At 39.9% G+C, this 25,843-nt stretch overlaps 1 protein-coding gene across 1 annotated transcript in view; it reads right to left on the reverse strand.

Annotated features, from left to right (window-relative positions):
* efnb3b (ephrin-B3b) overlaps nucleotides 1-25,843 on the reverse strand; it is an 87,172-nt gene that overhangs the window by 30,519 nt on the left and 30,810 nt on the right. The window contains exon 2 of the mRNA XM_036596728.1: nucleotides 15,582-15,877. Coding sequence (XP_036452621.1) covers nucleotides 15,582-15,877 — 296 coding nt within the window. The remainder of the gene's footprint in view (nucleotides 1-15,581; nucleotides 15,878-25,843) is intronic.

Genomic DNA, 25,843 nt, shown 5'->3' on the forward strand with positions numbered 1-25,843 from the left:
AGAGAAATTAAGAGAAGGAAACGAGATGAGAGAGATAGAGCAACAGGGACAGAGAAAGAAAGAAAGAAAAAAGGAAGAAAACAAGAGTGTGAAAAAGAGAATGAAAGAGAGAAAGAAAGAGAGAGAGGGAGCGAGAGAAACACAGAGAGAGGAGAAGAGAGAGAAGCAAAATCACTTTATTTCACCAAGTATGTTTCACATACAAGGGATCTGACCTGGGGAGTGACCAGACCAGACAAGCACACAGACTACTGACACTTACTTAACTAATGGACAAATATAATAAAACACAATAAACAGAACAGAGCAGTAAAGGACCAGTGTGAAAGGTGCTAAAGAGATGTGTGAGTATCTGTACATAAGCAGATGAGTATCTATGCATATGCGACAAATAATATAATAATTATTATGTACAGAGTTTTACAGAATTATATGAACATTTGTATAGCTGTGCAGATACCTGTTATGTTACAGAGCGAGTTATATTGTGATACAGCAAAGAAGTTTGTTAAGTTTGGTTTAAAATGCAATAGTATCACAGAAGGATAAAAAGGGGCAGAGAGAGAGAGAGAGAGAGAGAGAGAGAGAAAGAGAGAGAAAGAGAGAGAGAGAGAGAAGCAGCCAGTCGAAATAATACATCCTGACATCTGTCCCTGCCCAGCGCTACAGGGAGGCATGGAAACAGAAGAAGAGAAAGAGAGAGAGGGGGAGAGGAAAAGAGAAAGAGTGAAAGAGAGAGAAAGAGAGAGAGAGAAAGAGAGAGAGAAGGAGTGAGTGAGAGAAATCAGAGGAGAGACAATGGGAGGAAAAGAAGGGAAAAGGAGATTGTGTGAGGAGAAAGGGTGATGACAGTGAGGTGACACCACATATGTCTGTGTAGATGTGGTGTGTGTGGGTTGTGTGTTTGTGTGTGTGTTTCGTGATGTGATTATGGCCTGATTGTTCTGTGTCGGGATGTGTGTGTGTGTGTGTGTGTGTTGGGGGCTTGATTTGCTGAGTGTGACATACTTTCTGTTGTCTGTCTTTACTCAGTGGATTTGCAGATTGGAACTAGAATAGAAGGATCTGGGTTTGGAAGCCTGCACATTTGGAAAGATGTTCTTTTGGCTGAGAGGAGGAGGAGGTGAGAGAGAGAGAGAGAGGGAAAGAAAGAGAGCTGCTATGTGTAATACTGTGAATGAGGAAGCAGGCTTGAGCCAACTGACGATAGTATTGTGAATCGCCGACAGACTCCATCTATCACGATGGCCAATCAAGTTGGACAATTTAAATGCCAGTAAATACTTTAGGCTTTAAGATGCACAGAAGTAACCAGCTTTGTCTCATTACCTGTGATTTATATGATCTAATAGCACAATGCCAATAATTAGGTACAGAAACAAAAGCCTTCAGGCTGACTCCATGTATAAAACATAGAAAACCTTTAAAAATAGAGATACATGGTGATACGACAGCAACTGTATCTGGTCTTGAGGAAAAAAATGAGTAAATGATGCCGAACTGACATATCAAGTTTTAAGAAATTATACAAATGACTGGCCATCCAGCCAGCAGAGATGGAATCCGACACACTTACACAGGAGTCTTTAGTGAGTGACATCTTTCATTAGCTGAATCTGAGGACATGATCATGCAAAGCACAAAGCAGAAAGACCTTAATGTAGATAAGAATGGGTTAAAGGGCAAATATGTAACGTGACCATAATTGCTGCATTCATAACAACAGTAACTATGAGGTTACAATATGTATATAATGTGTTTTGGTTGCGTTTGACTCTTTATATTGTCGACATATACTACCAATGTTTCATGAAGCTAGAAAGTTTGGTTTGTTCACTTCTGTTCACTTCACACTTTTCATTGCATCATCAATGTGTATATGGGAGTGTTCACTGAGTGACAGATCTCATTAGGGAGGCAGTTTAGTGAGAAAGTTACACGCTTGTTCATTTCACACACTTCACTGCTTCATCAGAAACATTTTTTATTTCAACATCTAAACTGTGTGATGAACTAAACTACAAAGCTAGAAAGCTAGAATGCAATGTTTTGTAAAGGGGAATTCTATGCACTTTACTCTGTGTACTTAAATCATTGAGGTGTAAACAATATCATTCAGAGTGGTTTGTAGTGAAATGTGCCTTTCTAGAGAAACTTACAAAGCCAGAACTATTTACAGTGGTGGTGATAGGAACCACATAAACATATAATGTTTTTAAAGGCTACCTCACGAAAAGCTATTATGTGTAATGTTCGTGAAATAGAACAGTTAAATAGCTGTGAAAATGTTGCCTGACCCCTGACGCAGCTCTGAGAAGGTTTTGGGCTAAAATTAATTTTTGAAATAGATTCATGATATAGATGAACATGCAGGCCATTGTAAAGTAAAAGAGTCCCCAAAGAAAACCTTTTTTTCAGATTTACCACAACTTTATTATTATCAACCACTACACATTAAAACTCTAAAGACATGTAGGCTCACTGGCCATTCTGGATAGTAAATAAAATAGCTATAATTGCGTTGAGGCCTTTTTTGCGAACCCCTGGTTCCAATCAACACTACTGTAAAGACAGTGGGTAAGTTTACATGCAAAGATTTTTGCAGATCTGATTGAATACATTCCGATTATATTACTGAGGCGTTTATATGCTCACTATACTCAACAATCTGAAGAAAAGGCTCAGTTTACATGCACACTACAAGTAATCCAATCCTAAATTTTGCGGATGTGTAGAGAACCACTTAGTGTCGATGATACCATGACAGTGAACATCACATGAGTCCAGTCAGACTGAGATGGGCAGCAGTGTTTTTAATTGCTTTAAAATTATCTCAGACTCAGAAAAACATACTTCACATATACTTATTAAAGAGGGGATGAGGGGAAGACATCATGTTCTGAGACACATAAGCTGGACGCCCGTCCCACTGCCATCTTTGAAAGCTCAAAGCATAAACTTCGTCTCCTCTGCTGACCAGTTTTTGCACCATGTTGACCGTTATAAACTGTCGCTATGATGTGACGCACATGTGCAGAACATACTTAAACTTTCCGTTTGGGAATGTAATCAGACACAGTCATTTACATGGCTATCATTCTTTGATTTAACAGATTATTTACAGGATCACCCACCTCATTCAATTGGATAGAAAAACTGTATTCCGAATGGACTCGATTCATTTTACATTAAACCCCTCAGAATAACTCTGTTTATGTCTCAACAACTGAATTATGTAGAGATTTTGAAGTTGAAATTCCTCTTTAAGACTGGATATGCAACATTTATACTGACAGTACTGTTGGTGTGTATATCATGCATTGATAGAGAAAGGAGGAAGTTTTAGCATATATTTAGCTATAGGGTCAGGGAACATTTCTTTCTTATCTCTCTCTCTCTCTCATACTCAAATACTTGCAGCAGCATATTTGCTATCTGGAAACTAGCAGCAGAATCTCAAGTGCACCTACGACTCATTCAGTGTGTAAGGTCTGGTTTGAAAATGCATTTTTCTGTAAATGTATTCCTTATCGCGCCTCTGGCTGTTTCAGACACTTCAAGTTGGAGAGCAGGCTATTAGCTTGCGAGAAACACACTCACATACACACGCACACACTCTCTCTCCTGTTCTCCCTCTCTGTCTCGGTCCCATTATCTAAGGTTGTTTTGTGTCTGGAGTGTGGGGCATGAGGATTAAGTCGGATCCATAACTGTGAATAGAGGTAGGCTGGGTCTCTCTCTCTTCCTTTCATTCTCTTTCTCTCTCGCTCTCTCTCCCGCAGAATTAATTACCCTAATTAGACTCCTTAATTGCATGCATTAAAGTGCCGGATTGAGAAGGCGCCAGTGTTGGGGAAGGCCCAGGCCAGGCAGACAGAGCGGCAGGGGGTGTGCGAGGGAGCCTTCAGTGTTAATAAACATGTTATAAATCAGCACATCGCTGCAAGTGATCTGTAATAAAAGCCCCTCTAAATGGCATTTTAAGCAGGAACAGTGGGTAATGTATGCTCCGTTACTGCCTTACTAATCTCTGCAAGCTGATCTAAATCCCCCTGGCCTGGAGTTCCGTCACGGTTCTGTGTTATTCTAGAACCCCTGAAAGTTCTGAAGCGGAACCCAGCTCGACCTATCAGAGTGGCCGAGGCAGGCCCGCATTACATTACAAGAGTGATAATATCATCAAGGTGATTGGTTACACACACACACACACACACACACACAGCCCCCAAAACGGCAGTGTGGCTTTTTGCATTCTTAACAACGATTAAAATCTTGGCATTGCACAGCAGTTATAGTGTGCAGTGAATTATTCTTTTGGCATCGTGCTCTGCAGAGAATGAAAAAGAAAAAAAGCCAAGAGGAAGAAAGGGGAGAAAAAAAGAAAGAGAGAGAGAGAGGGAGAGAGAAGCAAAAAAAGAAAAAGTGTTCAGACAAATGTCTCCTTGTATCGACTAGATGTTCAAAAATATATATATTTCAGTGAAGGAGGATGAGGAAGACAAAGGAAACAATCTTCTAGAGCATCTCTACAACTTACAAAAGAAAACAAAGCAAGCTGAAAATCAGAGATGGCACTGATCTGATACCAGGTAACGTATCAAGCTGATATCAATTGAAAATGTTTGATCGGATACGGAAACAGCACTCACGCACATTCTCTGATGTGATGTTATTAGCTGTGGGTTTCTTCCTGTGGGGTAGTAGAGTTTTGAGTAGTTTGAGCATGACAGCTTACTTTCAGATGCTCATCTTAACTGTAGCGCATCAGTTAAAAATAGCTTAATAATATTTAAAGAAGAAATACTGGAGCCAATCCCCAAGGTTTCAGTGTCAGTATTGGTGTCAGCTGATTCTTAAGGTTTCAATATCAGTATCGGCATCTGCCAGTACCCAAGATTTCAATATCAGTGTTGGCATCAGGTGTCAGTATCGTTATCAACGATAAACCGATACTCAAGGTTTCAATATCCGTATCAACCGATACTCAGGGTTTCAATATCAGTATCAACCAATACTTACGGTTTCAATATTGGCATTAACCGATACTCAGGGTTTCAATATTGGTGTTAAGCAATACTCAAAGTTTCAGTATTGGTGTTAACCGATACTCAGGGTTTCAATATTGGTGTTAAGCGATACTCAAGGTGTCAATGTTGGCATTAACCGATACTCACAGTTTCAATATTGGCATTAACCAATACTCACGGTTTCAATACTGGTGTTAAGTGAAACTCAAGGTTTCAATATTGGTGTTAACCAATGCTCAAGGTTTTAATATTGGTATCAACCAATACTGACATTTAAACCTTGAGCATCTTCCCGATGCTGATGCTGGTGTGATTTTTCATATTTTTTAAAAGCAATTATGGCGTACAGGTACATGCAGTGTTGTAAGGCAAAATAGTAACTAAAGAAAACTTTTTCGATACCAATAACTTTTCTATTTCTAGCCATATTGCAATGCTGCTCTAGAAAACGTTTTGTTTTTGTCATATTTGTTCACATCTCTTGCCTTTTTTCCATTGTTTTCGTTCAAGGTCCCAGTATTGGTAAATAAAACGTCATCTCTAGTGAAAAGCCATCTTAATGAATTCAGAGGTGTGCATGTTGTGTGAGCTGAACTGAGCATGTGTGTGTCTCTTTGTCTGTCTGACTGGCACTTTCTTTCTCACTCTTACATGCTTACGCACACATACACACACACACAGAGAACAGCTGGTCAGTCCGATCCCTCCCGAACACTCTAATCTTTCTCCACACACAGTAAACATCCTCCCTGTTTAAAGCCCTGTTTATCCAAAATGTCTGTGTGTGTCTGTGTCTGTGTGAGATAGAGGAGTCAGGAAGATTTACAGCGCGGGCTGCGTGTCCGAGTGCCGCTTTAGGGGCTGTAGTTTAGTTGTGCGTGTGTCTGGGTGTGTAAATTAAAGTGCGTGTGTGAGTGAACATTCCATTGTGTTGCTGCACTCAGAGCTGTGTGGGACAGCTGTGTGTGAGTGTGGTAAATGCGGCCTGTGTTCATTACGGTCATTAGCGGGTCATGTTTGTGTGATCCTCCACACTAAATCACCACCGTGTTTGTGTGTCTCTGCATTCGGACCGCTGAGGTGGGGTCGAAGGTCAATGGCGTTGCGCGCACTGGATAAACCAGCCCCCTGTTTTCCAGAGAAACACATCCCTCTACAAGTAGTTCCTCACACAAAGCATGCTTTGTCTACTTTCGCTACAGAGAGTGAGAGTGAGAGAGGGAGAGAGAGGGACAGAGAGAGGAGAGAGAAAGGAGAGAATGAGAGAGAGAGAGAGAGAGAGAGAGAGAGAGAGAGAGAATAATGAGAAAGAAAGAGAGGGAGAGAGAGGAACAGAGCAAGAGAGAGACATAGTAAGAAAGGAGAAGAGAATGAAAGAGTAAGAGAGAGAAAGATGGGGAAAGAGACACACAAAAAGGAGAGAGAGGCAAAAAGAACAGAATAATAGAATGAGATGATAGAAAATAGAATAGAATGAGATGAGAAAAGAGAGCAGGAGAAAGAGAAAGTGAGAGACAGAGAGGGAGGGAAAGAAGAGAAAGAAAGAAAGATAGTGGAAAATGAGAGAGAAAGAGAGAGAGAGAGAGGGAGGGAGAGAGGGAGAGAGAGAGAGAGAGAGAGAGAGAGAGAGAGAGAGAGTAGGGGGCTGTGGGAGGGGACTAGCGAGTGTATGTGTGCATGTGTGAACAGTAGGAGATGAATGACACAGTGTTAACTAGCTAAAATCCAATTAGAGTGGACTTTTAATGTCTGACCTCTAGTGAAACACACACACACACACACAGAGCAAATTAAAAGAGAAAATATCAAACAAAATCAAAGAGCAACAACAAAGCACATCTTTCACACATTTGCTCTTACAGTCGATGGTACCGTGAGCCTGAATCAGTGAGATGACTTGTCATATTGTGTTACTCACACTCGACCAGTGTTGGAGTAGTTACTCAAAAACAAACGTGGATACTCACTCACTTCACTTCACCTCACTTCACTCCACTAACTTTACTAACTGCTATGTCACTCTTTAAAACCCAAACAAATCTGTCCCAACTGCAAAGTAGGCTGCAGCTCTTCTTCAGCAGAGGATCTTTATGGATCAGTTTTATATTGCCATGACTATATGCTTTGATAGATTGCTCAGTGAGTTTTACCACATACCATCGTATTCATTATATGTACAAGGACAAACGTGGATAATCTACACCCCATGTGTCAAACACAAGGCCTGCAGGGCCAAGTCAGGGCTGTGACAGTCCTATTCGGCCTGTGAAATTATTTTCATTTTCTATTCTTATAAGCCTGTTTCACCCTGAGATTCACTATAGTTCCCAGCATGCACTACAACATAGAAGAAGAAGATGCCTGGTGTCTAGATCAAGCAAAGAGGCAATTAAAAAAAAAACTAAATTAAAAAAAGTTTTCAAAGCCTATTTTGCAGTGACCCTTTCAGGTCACGGCAAGTAAAAATGACATAAAAACACAGCTGGCCCACGAATTTGCTGAAATTTTTTAACATGGCCGTTTTAGCAATTGAGTTTTACACCCCTGATCTATACAGAGGAAATATGTAATAATGGAATCGTGCATAATTAATATTGCACGGTTGCAAACATGAACACACGTAAAAAAGTTTGTATTGTCAGTAATAGTAACAAGAATGGAAACTGTAATGTGTTACACTATGTTACACATCACATTACTGTAACGTGATACTCTGTACTGTATTACTAAGCACATTTTACCCCTTCCCTGTGTCTGTCTGTTACTGCACCTCTCTCTCTCCCTCTGTCTCTCATTAGGCATGAACTCTCTCCCTTTTCCCCTCATCTGAGACTCTTTCCGAGCTTAGCGTTTCCCCCTGCGCCTCCTGTTTCTGCCTGCATGTGCGTGTCTCTCAGTGTCAGAACTGTTCTGTTCAGTGTGAACTTAATGAGCCCTTATGTTAAGTGTGTGTGTGTGTGTGTGTGTGTGTGTGTGTTTATGCAACACTCGCTGGATCTTCATCCTTGCTGTCAGTGTTACTGCGTTCTCCGTCACCGCTCTGGAAGTCTCTCCACTCAGTGGCACACTGGCACCCAAGTGCATCCTGATTGGCAGATGCAGCCACACAGAAACTGCTCTAATCCAATGAGAGCGCATCAAGCCAGATGTGTGGTGATAAAAACAACCCAATCAAATGGGATATTAAAGGGCATATATAGTGGAAAACCTAATGCGTTTTAAGAATAGGAGTTTGATGCATTATGTAAACAATGATAATGTTCAAAATGTACTATTCACTCTCCAGTCCACTGAAGCTGCAAAAACAGTCTATTTTGAATTCACTGTTGTGATGTTACTATCAATCCAAAAAATTGATCCTGCAGCTGCCCATTAATGCTGAAGTTTATAAGGAGTGTTTCAGCCTGTTTTTGAACGATGCACAGTACAGGGAATCCAATCAGAACGGACATCATTTACATATATCAGCCTTAAAGGCACAGTAACAAAAACAGCCTTTTTTAAATTCTAAGAGATAAAACCAGGATGGGTACATTTTTTTTGGTACATAAACCCACACAAACATCACAAGTGGCCCTCAGGCGGGGAAAAAAGTGCAACAAAAATGGGGGATATGGTCCCTTTAATGATGTTACACAGTTATTAAATGTGTTAATAGATACTCCTACACACTCATTTCTTTCTGCTCCTCCTTCGCTTCCTTGTTTTTTTCTTTCTCTTTGCCTGTGTGTGTGTGTGTGTTTGGCTTTAGTTTCAGGCAGAAATGGGGAACTCAAATCAGAGGGTTTTAAAATGCTCAAATATTCATCAGATATAGATCTCCCTCAATCCCTTACTCCCTCCGCTGTTCAATCGTCTCTGCCTCTCTCTCCCTTTTCCCTCCTTCTCTCGCTCTCCCTCTCTCACCCATTTCCTTCTCTTGGTCTCACAAGTCACATGAGAGAGAGAAAAACATACACAATAAATAAAGCAATTAACTGCAGCCTAATCACATCCACAGCAAACATAGCTGTTAACACACACACAAATGTTTGTTTATATCCCTTGTCAGGACATGATGTCCTACATATGTCCTATATGTGTGTGTGTGTGTGTGTGTGTGTGTATACTACTATAATATTAGTCTGTCACAGACAAATGAGTAAACTGTAATGACTTGCACTACTTTGTTACAGAAGAAAATAATCACATTACTGTAACACGTTACTTTGCATAGTGTTATTACCAACACTGCACACTATTCGTCTTTTCTTTTTTTCTATCTACTTTGGAACCACTTGCTGAATTGACATTTTTGGTTGTTATACATACTAATAACCTGATTCATACATGGTGAGAACTTGATAACAAAATATGGTATTTTTAGATTTTTAGACGTTTTAGTCAATATTTCAGGAATTCTGTGAACAAGAACATAGAAAATGATTATTGATATAATGCAATTATCTATTTTCATTATATTTGATCAAGTTATCTGCCTTAAGATTTGATCTCCAGTTTGGAAATATGATAAATTTTCAAAAAAATTCAATTTTATTATATAATCAATGCTATACAGATTTCTCATTTAAGTCATTTTAGCAGTGTCTTACTTAATTATCTGAAAGCTGTGAAGCTGTGCCAGAATCATTTTATACATTTATCTGCAGTCAAACTGGTTATAATATTGAAAACAGATCTGACACTTTTGAACAGCAACTTTTAAACTTTTAACCTCAGTAACTAAAAAGAAATCGCTTAAAAAAAAAACACTTTATCATCTAGTTGATCCTGACATTGGAGGTTATCTTTGTTTTGATCCTGACTTCCTACAAAATCAGGACATTTTTGTCCTGAAAATGTACAAAAACAAACACTCACACTCACACAAAGCTCATTCCAGGTAAGGAGACAGAGGGAGCGGTGGTCCTACACTGTGGGCTTTAACAGAGCATTACAGCAGCAGACACAGCAGAGAGAGAAGCGCAGATGTGATTGCTGATGTGTGGTTCGCTGTGTGTGTGTATGAGTGTGTGAGCTGTTCTCTGAGGCCTAACACACATCATAATGCAATAGCCTCAGAGACTCCAGATGCAGCACTCATCTCACTCTCTCACTCTCTCCTCCTCCTCTTTCTTTCTTCTTCTCTGCTCCGCCTCTCCCTCTCTCCTTTCCACTCCTCTCCAGTCATCCATCACTTTCTTCTCCTCCTTGAGCTCTCTTCATTTTTAATTCTCTTCTCTGACTCTCCGCTCTTGAGTGACAGGTGGCCATCTGTCTCTGCTTGCCGCCACGGCAACACCACAGCAACAGCCTGGCGACAAGCGAGCCCAATGCAGATCCAGTCCTGTCAGGTAAGCACAGCCTTCACGCTGACTGACAACATAATATCTGCCTGAGTGTGTGTGTGTGTGTGTGTGTGTGTGTGTGTGGTGATATAAGGACTTAAGTTCAAAGTTCTGTCACAGTTACACTAACACGCTTATAAACTGCCTCATCAATCAATCACTCTCTCTCACCCTTTGATCTCTCTCTCTCCTTCTAACTCCCACTCTCTTCCTCTCCCTCACTCTTTCTTCTTCTACTCGCTCTCTCAATCTATATCTACTTCGTCTGTCCACTCTCTCCTTCTATCTCTCTGTGCCTCTTTTTCTTCTCTTACCTCTCTCCCTTTCCCTTACTCTATGTCTACTTCTTCTGTCCCCCCTCTCTCAATCTCTCTTTATCTCTCCATTTCTCATCTCTCTCTCTATCTCTACCTCTCTCTCACTTATCCTATACCTACTTCTTGTCTCTGTCTCTCTCCTGTCCTTATTCTATAGCTACTTCTTTTGTCCTCTCTTTCTCTCAACCTCTCTCTCCTACTATATCTATATATCTCTCTCTCCCTTATTATGCATATACTTCCTCTGTCATTTCTCTATTTTTCTCTTCTTCTGTCCCTCCTTCTCTCAGCCAAACTTCCCCCTCTCTCTACTCTCTTACACTGTCCTTCACTCTCATCTCTTCATCTCTTTCTTTATCTAACCCGCTCTCATCTCTCTTTCTTTCTTTCTCTCACTCTACACTCTCTTTATCTTTCTCTCTCTCTCCATCTCTTTCCTTTTCTCACACTCTTCTGTCTTACTGTCTCTCACCCTCTTCTCTTTCTCTCACTCAACTCTCTCTCTCTGTGAGCAGCTCTCATAATAAGGCATATGGTCTGAGAGTTATGTGGGTGTGTATAATAGCTGGAGAGGAAGCACAATGAAACGAAACATCAACCTTGAAGATGTGTATACAAACTGTTGGTCATTGGGGAGGAGGGCATGTGGTACTGGCAGTATTAGGCACTGTTTTAAATAAAAAGTGAAAGAACAGTGTAGTATCACGTGTAATAGAGGCTCAGGACTACAAAAAAAACTATATATATATATATATATATATATATATATACACACACACACACACATTAGTCTCTCTCTCTCTCTCTCTCTCTCTCTCTCTCTCTCTCTCTCTCTCTCTCTCTCTCTCTCTCTCTCACTCTCTTGCTCCATCCCATAGTCCCGGTTCCAGCTCATTTAAGGCACATTGAATAAATTAACACATGCTTAAGCAGGTCGAATTAAAGCAATTTTCCCTGAGGCACAGGTCTACAGCATACACACTCACACATATGCATTAACATACCATGCCATCATTACATATAAGCATTGAAGCATGTATTCCATCTAAAATAGAGCTCCTTATGGTCGTCATACAGGCTGCTCACACACATGGACACCACAATGATACACCACACACACACACACACACACACACAAGCACAATGAAGTGAATTACGTGTTCAGTGACCCTTAAAATCCACTTCTGTTTGATCTAAATCGTACCATTTCTCCTGCTCCTCTGCCATGAAGATCTTTCTCTCTCTCTCTCTCTCTCTCTCTCTCTCTCTCTCTGACTTACTATCTTTCCATTTACTATAATTATTCCTGGCACATTTGGTGCTACTCATAATTAGGTGACAATCCTAGCTCAAAGCAAAGAGGTACAGTAGTTTCTTGGCAGCTTATATTCCAGTCAAACGTGAAACAATAGGAAAGAATCAGCGTAGGGGTCGGATTCACGAAGGAAAATTAAGAAAAAAATTGAGAAAAGTCCTTATCATGTTCTTAAAGGGGGCTTCCATTGCTTTTCTAAATGTCTGAATAATTCAATTATTAAGTTGTAAACAAAGTCATTTGGGGTGGTTTGATATGAAACTCACCAATGTAGAGAAACTTAATGGTGGTGATAGGAACCAGACATCCAAAGTGATTAATGCCTCTCTGCTTCACTGTTTAGTGAAATGTTTATGAAAACATTGCCTGATGCCTGAGACACTGTTTTAAACACTTGGCTTGTTTTTAAACTTAAATGGCAAAGAGGGGCAGTGCAAGGCAAATCAATATCCAAAGAAAACTTATTTCTTCAGATTTATCAACATTACATATAAAAGCTCAGAAGATATGTAGCTTCACTGGTCATTTTGGATAGTAATTAAAATGCCTACATTTATTTTGTGGACATCACAAACTCTGGTTCCTAAACTCGAGTCAATACGTTTCTCTCGTTTCGTTTCTCGGTGCACCATTTCATGTTAAACCACTCTGAATAATTTTATTTACATCTTAATGACTGAATTATGCAGATATTAGGAAAAATCTGTGGAATTCCCCATAAGTAGGCTTTAAGGTGAAAGACACATTTTGAATTCTTAATAGCTGCTAGGCTAAACATAAAACCAAATGTTGGTGGAGTGGTACTGTTTGTAGTATTTATCTGTAGTAAGATGATATTAACTAGCTAGATGACTGACAAGTGCTTCAGAAGCCTCTGAGCAAAAGCTGTCAGGAACAGAATCTACTACAGTGTCTGAATCACACTGTAAAAAATGATATATTGGCAAGAGACATCCTCTTAAAAATAAGCAATATATATCATATCCCTCAGATCATTAAGATTAAATTGTCTAGAAATGTTAAATAGCCTTATAATATAAAAACAAAACAAAAAAAATCACATAATGAGAAATATATCTCCTGTGCTTATTTTTGCAGTGCAGCATTAGGGGATACAGTTTTAGAGGCTTAACCTTCATTCTTAATAAAAAAGCTGTTGAAAGGATTAAAAACATACATAAAAGGAGCCCTATTCTCCCTATTTTATTAAGAATGCAACCCCAGAAAGGTTTGTCCGTGAAAAAATTCCGAAAGAGAACATTCTCCAGGGACACTGGCGTACAGTCAGTGGAATAATATAGAAGTCTATAGCCTTGCGGCATTGCGGTGTTGACAGCAGAGCAGTCTGACAGGTAGGGTTCCTCCTGCACTTGTTTCTTGTTTGTCGAGAAGCTGCATTTAAAAATGGCATTGGCTGCCTTAATTTGTTACTGTTTATTTACCTGTAGATGCTCTCTCTGCTAAACACTCTATCTTTTTCTGTCTCTCTCTCTCTCTCTCTCTCGGTTGCTCTTGTCTTCCTGTTGACCCACCTTTCCACCTGTCCATCTCCCTCTTTCTCCCTATCTCTCACTGTTTGTGTGTGTGTGTGTGTTTGACCTTGCATTTGAGACCTCATCGATCTGCTCATCCTGTCAATCGATTCGTCGAGTCTGCTGGAGCAATGATAAAGGCCCTGGTGTGGAGTGTATGTTTGTGTGTGTTAGTAGCAGTCACACCTCTGCCTGCGCAAACGGAGTAAGTGTGGAAATGTCAAAACACAGCCTCTTACACATGCACGTGCACACATCCACGTCGTCATGTAAGCCTAACAAACATTTACCTGATTCTTATCATGGAGTCACAGTTTCGCTCACACAGTTCGACAAAACAGCATTGTCTATGCAATCGTCACCTTACCCCAGTTATAGTCAATCCACTAAGACATTTTCATTGTCTGGACTTTGCTTCCTTTGTTTTACACTGGATCTCCAAGGCTAATGTAGCAAACAAGTAACAGAAGCTTACAACAAACCAAACTGCATCTAACTGAGTTATGATGTATGTCAAATAGGCCAATTTAGGCTTCAGCATGGCTGTAACTACTGTTATTAGCTGTGCAACATACTGTTGTGCGTTTGTATAAGCAATAGTATGCAACACAGCGACAGAAACCACACAAGTCTGGTTGAAATGACTTAACAACTCTGTGTGGTTAGCATGACATACTGTGATCCATCATCTATACTGGGAAAAAAACTTGTATCTTCAGAAAAGCAACCTTGCAGTAAAAGGAAAAAAAACTTGTTTAACAAGTCAATGTAACTAATAAGTTAATGTAAAGTCATTTTGCACCATTTCTATTGGTCCATTTGTTTAAATATTTGTCCTTTTTTATAGATAACAGTATGTAATAGTGTCAGAAACCACATACGCAAGTCTGTTCCCTACACTTTGTATTTTATATATATAGTGTTGTCAAAAGTCCATAATGGAATGAAATGAACTGTACTATTTTACGGTACACGGCACAATACAAGGGTGGGAAACAGGAGACAACCTGCCCCCACTCTTTCAAATAATCCCTCTTTCCATATCCTTTCTTTCTCTGTCTAACCTGTTTTCCCTCCCTCCCTCTCTCGCACCCTTCCTCTTTCTCACTCTCCCCTTTCAGCCACTGTCTCTCTTTTTGCTACACGAGAATAGATGCTACAACAACATCTGTATCATTCGTCTGAATTAAGTGAATAGGTTCTGAATATGTGGGAGAAACTGCAAATGAACATAATGTTCTCTGCTGGCGTTGGATATTGTTTTTTAAATGTGGAGTTGACAAGCCGGCATGTTTGCATTGGCCCGCTTTCGTTCTGTGCTGCTTCACACTGTTTTAAAAACAACCCGCAGAAACATGACCTTTAACTAGATGGTCTTATCTGATAAAACTTACAATCAGCTAAAGCGAGGTTTGAGGATCATGACTGTGTCAAGCATAAGCTGGGAAAAAAATGACATCAAACCTAAAATAGAGCCAACACAATACAGCCAGCTCGTTCCCCAGCAAAAAATAACAGTTCAGTAGACGAATGGACACACACTCATTCACTCATGTGCAAACATATCAGTGCATAGGAATGTGGCAGTCTGAAGGTGGCAATTCAACTGCATTGATTCTGGAATGTCAGAATCAATTATAAAGGATTGGAGGTGAAATCCAGACCTTAAATCCAGTTTCCAGTCCTGGATTTTGTAATTACTGGTAAGCATGACATGGGGTGGCCAATCAGTTGCATCAACAGTTCAGTTAACTATGAGTGACTGCAAAATCCAGGACTGGAAACTGGATTCAAAAACCTCCACATTATAGTAATATTCAAAGAAATGTGTGTTCTCTGGCTATTTTCACAGTGTTAAAGCTTGGTCTATTAATTGTCTGTTTTCCACTGCTGTGCTTTTAATTACATGCGTATATGCATATATTTGTGCATTCAGAGTATATTCTACAACAACTGTCAATTGGCCCAAAATAGCCAAATCAAATGGTGATGAAATTTGAGATTTTATGATGCACTGAATCATTTTCTAAAGACTCCTAAATGATTGGTGACCTCCCACTCACCGATAATGTAGTAGTCCTGCATGGTTTTGAACTCGTGTCCCCAGAGATTGGGCGAATACTCCTGGAACTTGATGGTGAAGCGCATGTCACTGGTGGGTTTATCGCAGGTCAGGAGCAGGTTGGGAGTGCCGGTCACCTCACACCTGTCTGCCTGTTCCCGTGAGGACACCAGGTAGAGCTTGTAGTACTCGTACTCTGGTGGAGCTCGGGGTCCAGGAGGGTCCGAGGCCGGACAGATGAGGTCCAGACGATCCCCAATCTGGGGGTACAGGACATAGCCCCTATCATCACTAAACCTGAGGACAGAGAAAGAGAAAGGGAGAGAGACATTTGTAAACGCAAAGAAGACATGCTTGAATTTAATCAATTTGACAAGCACTCTGAAATAGATATTGAAAATATTGTTAGGGAAAGGGCATATTGCTTTGGATGGCAGACACAAACAGGAATGTCATAGTTTGAGGAAAAGTGGACAGGCAGATCGATTGGCAGATCCCCATTTTTTACATTTTATAAATGTTTAGCTATCAGCATGTACAAAGTATCCGATACGTACATTAGTGCATCCATATCGGTGCAACAATAATTCTGATGTCCAGCTTACAGTATTTTAATCTACACTGTATAATTTAAGTTTGAATGAAGTAACAGCAACTAATAATACCATAAGTGACTCCAAACTTTTGAATGCTAGTGCACGTTCCCAGAAAGCCCTATCTGTGGGCTGCGTGAGGTGCTATAGGAACTCAGCGACACACATTTATCAGCTGAACAAAAGCGACAGAAGCAAACTGCCATCCTGTGATCCCACACACAGAGAAGTACAGTCATTTCATTTCACTCTTCAGTCCATCATCGTCTCTTTTATTTCCTTTTATTCATCTGTTATTTTTCATTCTGTTATAACGCATATGCAAGCAAGGTCTTAGGCAAGGATAAAAGCAAAGTTTCAAAAAGCTGCATTCTATTGCACATGTTTTTTGTCTCTGAACTTATCTAAATAACTCTAATCAAAATGTTTCCAAACGTACCAGAAGCATGCGCGACTGCTTTGAATTTTCTTTGTGCAGACTGACGACTAAACCACTTAAAGCGCTGAGGCCTAATTATCATTTCAGCACTTCTCTCAGGCTTTGGTGGCTGCTGCTCTGTTTACACCGATCTGAGAGCAGTTTATAAGGTTTCTCTCAGCAATAAAGCTCAGGATTTGAGAAAGTATCACTGATGTAGAGTGAAAGAGGGTCACGTCTTCTCTCTGACTGACAACCAATACAGAAAGTATTTACATTTAAACAAACTGAAGCAGTCATTCTTGTTCTGAAGCAGTTTCCAAATTAGCACATGAATGACAGTGGAAGGTTGATGAAACTCCAGAGGCGCCGCTTGCTAGCTTGAAGCTGATGTAGGACTGTGGCATCTTTTCTGGAGTTTAAAAGGGTGCAAGATGACATATGAGCAATGCTGAGATAAGTGTTCTTCACTATACTCTAAAGCTGAACAAAGGGAATCCCACAATAGCAGTAAAAAGGTCTGACACATAGAGGGGACGCTGTCCTGGTCTTTATGTTTTTGTTTATTTCTAAATTTCTAAACAAAATGCTTCTGAAGTAAATATTTACTTTTAATTAGTATGTTAGCCCATTAAGATCGATGCAAACTTTGTCCCTGCTGTTTAAACTACTTTTAATATGCTACATGTACTCGATAAGCAAAGAACATCCTCTAACAAATATAAACGTTTGCGGATTTTTGTTTTATTTGTCAGGGAATTCTTTTTTTGACCAAGAACACATTTGAATGCACTATATAACAATATACTTTACACCTCAGTCGCATTTAATTGTTACTCTGATGAAATCAGTAATTGTGATTCTTTGATATAGTGACTGAAAACACAGAAAGCTTCAATTCCACATGCTGATAAATTTTACTATGCCAGCTTTGGCACAACACTATGGGTGGGCAATATGACAATATCCTATAGTACTGTGACAGTTTACATCACAAAGAGTACTTAAAGAACATTGCACAACTGCAGGTTTCACTACAAAGACAGCATAACATCCTGTCTAACTGAATTTAGTGTTATGTGAAATATCAAATGAAAATTGTACTCAACATTTTGATAGTATTTTTAAACGTGGCACTACTGGTGCATTGTATCAGTAAACTAAATGTCATGACACTTATTTTGTATCATGAAAATGACTGTATTTTTGCCATATCACTCATTCCTAAGGTACAAACATCTTAACTTCTCCAGGGACATCACCAAGTCTCTGAACATACAGTTGTATTCAAATGCGTACATCATTTCCACACAAATAAAATATATTAGATCAACACAATTACAGCCAAAAGCAGGTAAACAAAATTAAAACTAGGATGACATTTCTTTCATGTGGAAATGATGTACTAATCAGTACACCATTTGTATCACAGTTTTCTGTGTATAATTAGGAGTAGGCAGTTTTTAGCATTATTTATCCATAGACGTACACAGTGCAGTGCAACAGCCATACGCCAAATATTTGTGTGGGGCAAATGACAGTGTCCTCTGCCTCTCATACAGGTCAGAGGTTATCAGTGTGCTCTTACACACTCTACAGTTAGACATGCTATCTTCTATTCTGCACCCACCACACACACATCTCACTAACAGTTACAGAAATGTGCTCAACACCAAACACGACTGAACAGGCTTTTATGATCAGACTACCACCAAGTTCTGCAGGTGCAGGTGCACCAAGCATTTGCACGTAGACAGGCCCACATACAAACACAACGTACTCACACACACACACACACACACACACACACACACACACACACACCTTAACACCTTACGCACATGGTAGTATTTCCTGTTAGGTGTATTTTTGCTTGTTATCTGACCGAGGGAGGCCCTGTCACAGTCTACTTGTGCTGGTGAATGAGTAAGCAAACATCCTGCCTCTGTAGACTACACTGGGTAAAGAAAGAGAGACAGAAAGAAGGCCAATGGGGGGTGAAAGAGAGGAACCATGGCAAAAAGGATCACGGGAGAGAATGATGGAGAGATAGAAAGAGATGGAAAGATGAAGAGGAGTGATGTGGACCACAGGAAGTTCGGATAGGGATGAATGCATACATCAGATTGCGTACATATTGCATGACTCACAAGACGCACTAGAGGCTTAAGGAACACTATGGGTGTGCAAATCTGTGCTTAACCATAGTCGAACGTTACAAATGAAATAACATGAGATTAAAGGAATACTACTTTTTTTTCAACCTCATCTCTATCTGCCTCACAGGATATGGTCAATTATCAATAAAGAAAAATTTTCCCTTTACTTCATAAAAAAAAAACCCAGAAAACTCACTTACATGAAACAGTCTTATAACAGAAGCCACTGAGCAGGTGCTTGAGCAGATAACTTCCATTAAACTGTTTTGAGTCAATGGATTTTCTGTTCTTTTACTACAGGGAAACGCAACAAAATTGTTGTTGGTAATAACAGACTGTACGGTACAGGTGCAGCAGATCAAGTTTAGGGGGAAAAATGCTGGAGTATTCTGTGAATAAAGTTTTAAAAATGTGCAAGTGAACACTAAACACCTAGATGGGATAATGGATAGATTAGCCTATATGTAATTAAAGAAGTACTAAGATTACTGCAGACTGCTAGAGAAAGAAAAGGAGAGAGAAAGATATTTAAACATTTGAGGAACTGAAAGAGAGGTGGTGGAGAAAGAAGAGAAAGTGAAAGAGGGAAAAAGCAACAAAGGGCTAGAGAGAGAGAGAGAGACAGAGGGAGAGAGGGATAGAGCAGGCCATGCTGTTGACACGGTCACGCTAGTCTGATCTAAAGCTCTGCAGCTTCCCACTGACACTCCTTCCCTTATCAGCCCATTCACACCTCCCTCCCTCTCTCTATCTCTCTCACCTTCCCGTCTGTGCCCTTACCATGAGTTTGCATCCAGATACACACTACATTTTCTCTTTCTAACCCTCTCTATCTCACTCACACAAACACAGCCCACAAACAACAGATGTACTAATTCAACTTCTCTCCTGGCTCCTGAACTCTATCAGGTATCTGCCGATACTGGGTACTGATCTGATATTAGGGCTCTGCTAAGGCACTTACTTGTCATACTAGCAAAGCACATGAACCAGTGCTTCCAATAGTAAGTTTGAATGGCAATCATGATGTCCAGGAATGAGCGTATTTGCCAGACAAATGGGTACAATTCCTGTCACCTGTTGCCGCACAAAAACATGTTCTATTGCTAGTCCAAACATTACCCACTGCATATTCTGAGACAGCCCAAAATAAACTCTAACTCTAAACTCTAACTCTGCTAATTAAATCATCTTTGCCTCCAGTATTAAAGCAGAGTGATGCGGCATGAGCAGCAAACCTGAACTGCTCCCCAAAAGTGTTGGGACAATTTATCAGTCCACATTGCTGTGTTCTCTCACAACGATAAAGAGTACATGTCTTTATTAACTCTCAGATTAGTATAGACATGATTTGCCACATGTAAACGATCAAATAAAATGTATGCAGACTTTTGAGCATAGCTATTAACTGTTTGTATGAGGGCATACAAGCTACCTTGTGTAACTTTTGGCTATGTTTAAACAGTATTTTCCTACATTAAGTCCTGCATTGCAAAAGATAAGTATTTTTTAAAAAAGTAGTAATGGACATAAAATGTTATCTGCGACTGGCCATTATTAAAGCAGTCTCTTCCCTATATTTAATGGTTTCATTTATTTTTATTAACCTGTCAATCTCAAGACAAGCGTTTTTCTGGTCAAATTCCGATAAGTACCTTCTAACTGAAACCTTGACATAAACAAAAAAGTACCGTAGAGGCTAATTTACTATAAATGAGTCGTACAACAACAGTCTGTTGTTAGTTCTATTGCTCTGTGTTTATAAAGTTGCACTGAAGACTATGACTAAGAATCTTTATTGTTTGTGGACTGTGGATTGTTTTTGTGTTAATATTGGTGCCAATACTAACCCAGTATACAGGATCAGTGCATCACTCATACAAACCTTACACTCACAAGAAGCTCTTGGTTTGTAACGGCTTCTGTATGGTCTCTTCAGCCTTTTTGAACATGGAGTTTGAAAACTTGCAGAAAGCTCCCCAACGTGTAATTACGGCAATTTTGAGCACAGGAACACATTAGCCCCTGATGACTGAACAACTGTCAAGCAACAATTTCTAATGAGCCTGCTCAAGGTTAAGCAAGCGCTCTGCAAATAATTAGAGAACATCCAGAGAACGCTGTGAAAACGGCTCTGATGAGCGTGCGCGCATGTCCAATCGCAGAAACAAAGGGACACATGAGCAAAGACTGAGACGAAACGTCCGAAGCACAAGCCTAAGGATGTGTGTATCCAAAATAAGGCCTTTCAGAAGAAGCCTGTAATAATAAAAACCGACCGGGCTTGTGTGTGGATACGTTTCTTTTTTTTTTCTCTAAAAATCGCAGCAAATCTAATAGTACGTACAAAGCTGCCACTCAGGCCTCAAAGCAAAGATTAAAGTGAAATTATTACTTAGCCATCGTTCTGTTTACGATAATTACACACGGGATAATGCATGTCTTCAAACCAATCCCTTCTTCATAAACATTTCGGCTTCTTTCTCTCTCTCTCCTCACCCAGCATCCCTCTCTCGCCCACCCCCCCCCAACCTTCACTCTCTCTTTCTCTTTCAGGGCAACAATGGTGGTATTCATTCGGCCACACTTTGAAACATGGATTGGGGGATGGAGGGGCCAGAGGTGACAGAGGAGTGTGTGTGTGCGTGCGCGTGTGTATGCCCGGCTCTTTTATGAGGGCAGAAACATCATTTTGTCAAACTCGACCGACGCCCTTCCACGACCCTGACAGCTCTAGAAAAAGAACCAAGTGTTAGTTTCACCATGTCCTCCCCTCCTCCACTGCTGACCCTCATCCTTCTCTGTCTCTCTCTCCTTCCTTCATTACACTTCTCCCCCCTCCCTTCATCCCTCTCTCATTTTCTCTCCCTCTCATTCTTCGCTCTTGCATTTCAAAGATTCCACACGGGCAACTCGAGCCGGGCCCAGAAACAAGCTCACCACACAGGTGCGTAGAGGTGGGCCTCTGAAGCTGTGTGTGTGTGAGAGAGAAAGAGACAAGGCGAGCTTCAAACTAATTACAGCAGTAGCATGACATTCTCGGCAAAAACAAGTTATTGATACCTCCCCTAACCCTAAGAGGAATTGAGTTATTACTGGTGTTTCGCTACAGGCTACTATTTAAATGTAATAACCAAATTACATAGTGATTTACTGAATTACATTTACATTCAATTTACACTCTGCATCGACAGCTTTGAGTCTGCGCTTCCTCTTCTTGTGTACTCAAGTACTTGACTTGAGTAAAAGTTCCTCCCCACCCAGAGGAAAAGAATTCTTTCTTAAGACTGTCTCAGAGAAAGCAGAATTTAATATTACATTAATGAAGGATCACTGATTTCTGGATTGTTTCTCCTAAACTCCCTTGGGAGAAAAGAGGACATTAACATTAGCATTTCACTGTGAGAAATTCTGATGATGAATGAGAAAAGCTTGAGTTTTCCTTCCACACTGACAGACTGCTGAAAGAGTTCTGTAGTATAGAAGCTGTATAACAGAGCTGTATAAGAAAGCAATGAGATCTGACGCTTTTCTTATGGAAATATTATTCAGCAGAGACTGGGGTGAGACGAGTCAGACACAAAAGAGTTAAGCCACATGTGTGACATTTTGATCATTTTGATGAGAAAATCTGAGTTTTATTTCTCAGGAGCCAAATTTCAGAAACAGGAGAAAATCGCTAAAGTCTCACTCTGATTTCAAACTAGACTGAACCACGTCTAGGAGAAGAACCTGAGATCAAGAGGAGATCTCATTTAGAATATTTCTTTCCTCTGGGTATATTTACCTGGGTAATGTGGTACCAGCTGCAAGTTTAGAAACTGCATTTTCAACAGTTTATTTCAATTAGCTTCAACATAATTCATTTTTAATTACACCATGCTTTTGTTACCAGCGGCAATAACTGCAACATCTAAGGGTTAAGAAGATTCTCTACTGATAGCGATCCTTATTAAAGTTTATCAGACTTCAGTTTTACAGTAGACAGCTAGCAGATGACTTATACAGAGTGACCCCTTAAATGGCCAGGACTCTCGGTGGATCCAAACATTTATTACATACGTTTTAACTTAAGAATACAGTTTGCACTGTAGTCCATGTTCTTACTGAAAAGTAAGGCTTGTGTTGTAATAAGTCTGGGATTTCCTGAGATTTTATGGGTTAAACATTTTTGTCTACTTAATGGTTCCTGTTACAGCATTTTTCTAACCACCACAACTTGCAGGGAAGCAGTATTCTCAATATATTTTCCACTCAATGATAAAGCTTTCCAAGACTTCTGATTAAGTTTAATACAATAAATTCTTTATTTTTGCTTTTTTACTATTTGTTGTAAGTTTTAAGCATCAAACAAGACTATATTCAATTCAACAAAAGGAAGCTGAATCACAGGTAAACATTACAATTTTTTTTAGTAAGTTTAAATCCAATACATTTCATCCAATTTTAACCTGATAGATTTACAATTGTGATACTTTCAAAAACATTCAAGCTCACTCTAACAGTTCTTTAACAAAAACAGTGGTGACTGAAAAACGCCCAGTTGTCAGTCAATAACAAACTATAAGATTAATAACTGAATAATTAGCCTGAATTTATGGGGTTAAGATGAGCTTTGGAAGACGAGACAAGATAAAGTGCTTCACAACCACATCCACCAGGTTGCATCTTCCAAGTCCCTTCGCTGTACACCAAAGAAATGAGATTAAACATTAAATACCTGTAGGCTGTAACATCCCTGCCCTCTCTTTTCCTCCTCCAACAAAGCAGATAAGAGCCATGTCTTCAGCGCCCACCTAAACAGCTCCCCTGATCAACTCTCACTTTATCAGCCAGTGAAGAGACGAGAGAAACGAAACGCTTTCTATCTCCATCTCTCTCACGCATGTGTACACACTGCCAACTGAGACAATAACATTGTACCATACAAAGTTAAGATATAACGACTACGTACAATCACATCATGTGGAATTAGAAGTAATTGAGTATGGAACTCGTTTTATTTTGCAATTATAGCCGAGGGGCATAAACCCCCTCATACATACGCATGTGGCATTAACGCATATTGAAATTCGTACGCATGATGGCTTATTTCACATGTGGGCAATTATCACATGATTTCAGCGGACAAACCAATGAATTATGAAAATTACGACAAAGAAAATGAGTTGTTGAAAATGAAAGTGATTGAAAGTGAGGAGAGAGAGAGAGAGAGAGAGGGAGAGCGAGAGAGAGAGAGAGTGTGTGAGAGAGAGAGAGAGAATGAGAGAGAGAGAGGGAGAGAGAGAGAGAGGGAGAGGGAGAGAGAGAGAGAGGGAGAGAGGGAGAGAGGGAGAGAGAGAGAGTACTCTAACTAGGCATACAAGGTTGAAATAAAGTCAAAGAAAGCTGGAAGTACTGCTGGAATGTTTGTGGTGAAAAGAACGGCAGGAGTAATAGTTTCCATATGGAGGGAGAGAGAGGGAGAGGGAAAAGGGAGAGAGAGAGAAGGAGAGAGAAATAAAGAACAAGGGAATCAAGGAGGAAAAAACAGAGAAGGGAATAAAGGCTAGCAAAAGAGAAAGGGTTGATTGAAGACAGACTAAAGAAAGCAAGCTGAAAATGAATAAATGAATTTTAAAAGCGTGGAGTAAGTATGCATATGCAAGAGGAAGGTGAGCAGAGATAAAAGCTGGGAGTGCGTGCACGTGTGTGTCGCTGTGGGACTCTGAAGGTAAGTGTGTCCTTGCCTCTGCTGCTGCACTGCCCCACCCCCCCCGCCCCCCCACCTCGGTCCAGAGGCGATCCAGATTGCCGCAGCGACAGTGTCACATCTCCTCCACATCACTTGCGCTGTAACCACAGCGACACAGGATGCGCACACCATGCCAGACGAGCCGGCCTGTCTGCATGACATGCGCCATTCGAAACCACACCGAGGGGTTTAGCACCAGCCCAGTCTGAAATCTATACTAATTAACTTAACCCTTAGAAGCCACAGTTATCACCTGCAATAACAAAAGCATGGTGTCATTTTTGATTTATTATGGAAACTCTGAGAAATTCCATCACAAGTTTTGAGTTTAAACTTGAGTCGATACCACATTTGCACTCATAAGCAGCAGGTATTTTATTAGATTGAGTTTGATGAAAAGTTATTGTTGTGTGTACAATCAGAAACAATGTCCTTTACATATGTGCCATGCTGAAACAGAAAAAAATGGAGAAATGGAGACTCAAACCTGTCAATACAGAAAGTCAAACAAATGTGAATGCAGCTCATTGAGTAACTGTAATTAATTATGTACCTAAGTAATTAATTATGTATCAATTAGGCCTGGGTGATGTAATCAGATATTGGTGATGACTGACGAGTAATTTAATGACGATGTTTCAAAGGCGATAAGTGTTGCGATTAGAATAAGTACTGGCAGACAATAAAGGGATGCTATTGACAGGAAAACTGCTACTGTGTGCATCATTTAAAGACAAGAAACTGCATAAACCCGCACAAGCAGGAGCTCACAAATGTGCACGTTTGCACTCAAAACTTTCTAAACGAGAGGAGATATTGGTTTGATTTATTACCCAAATGGTGAAGTTTATTACCAAAAGATATTATGTTACTCAGTATTATATTATTCAATATGTGACTTTCACTCAAAAGTTTAATTAAGTCAGCTAAAAAGCTTATAAACTAAAGATAGCATTGATATCCATTCTAAGCTGCAGTAGACCGTGTATGGGGGCTTTGAAAAGAGGGACAATATAATCGATAATCCTGATTTTTATATTGTGCTAATTCTTTTTAAATTTTTCTCTTGCCTACTAACTATGCAATTATGTAAGTAAAATTAATCTATTTAAATAATGTATCAATACAACCACAGCTCTAGACTTAGGGTTAAATTAGCAGCTCTATGACTTGGGCTAAAATATGAAATCTGAAAAATCTGGTGTTGTTCCACTACCTCTATTTTTCTCCTTCCTTTTCCTTTGTCTTTCAACCTCTCAGTCCATATATATATATATATATATATATACACACATACATGTATAAAACTCTCTGTGAGCTGAGGGACTTGTCAGTAAAGTGGCTGTAATTTCTCACTGC

Source organism: Colossoma macropomum, unplaced genomic scaffold (assembly GCF_904425465.1).
Source record: "Colossoma macropomum unplaced genomic scaffold, Colossoma_macropomum, whole genome shotgun sequence".
Lineage (NCBI taxonomy): Eukaryota > Metazoa > Chordata > Actinopteri > Characiformes > Serrasalmidae > Colossoma > Colossoma macropomum.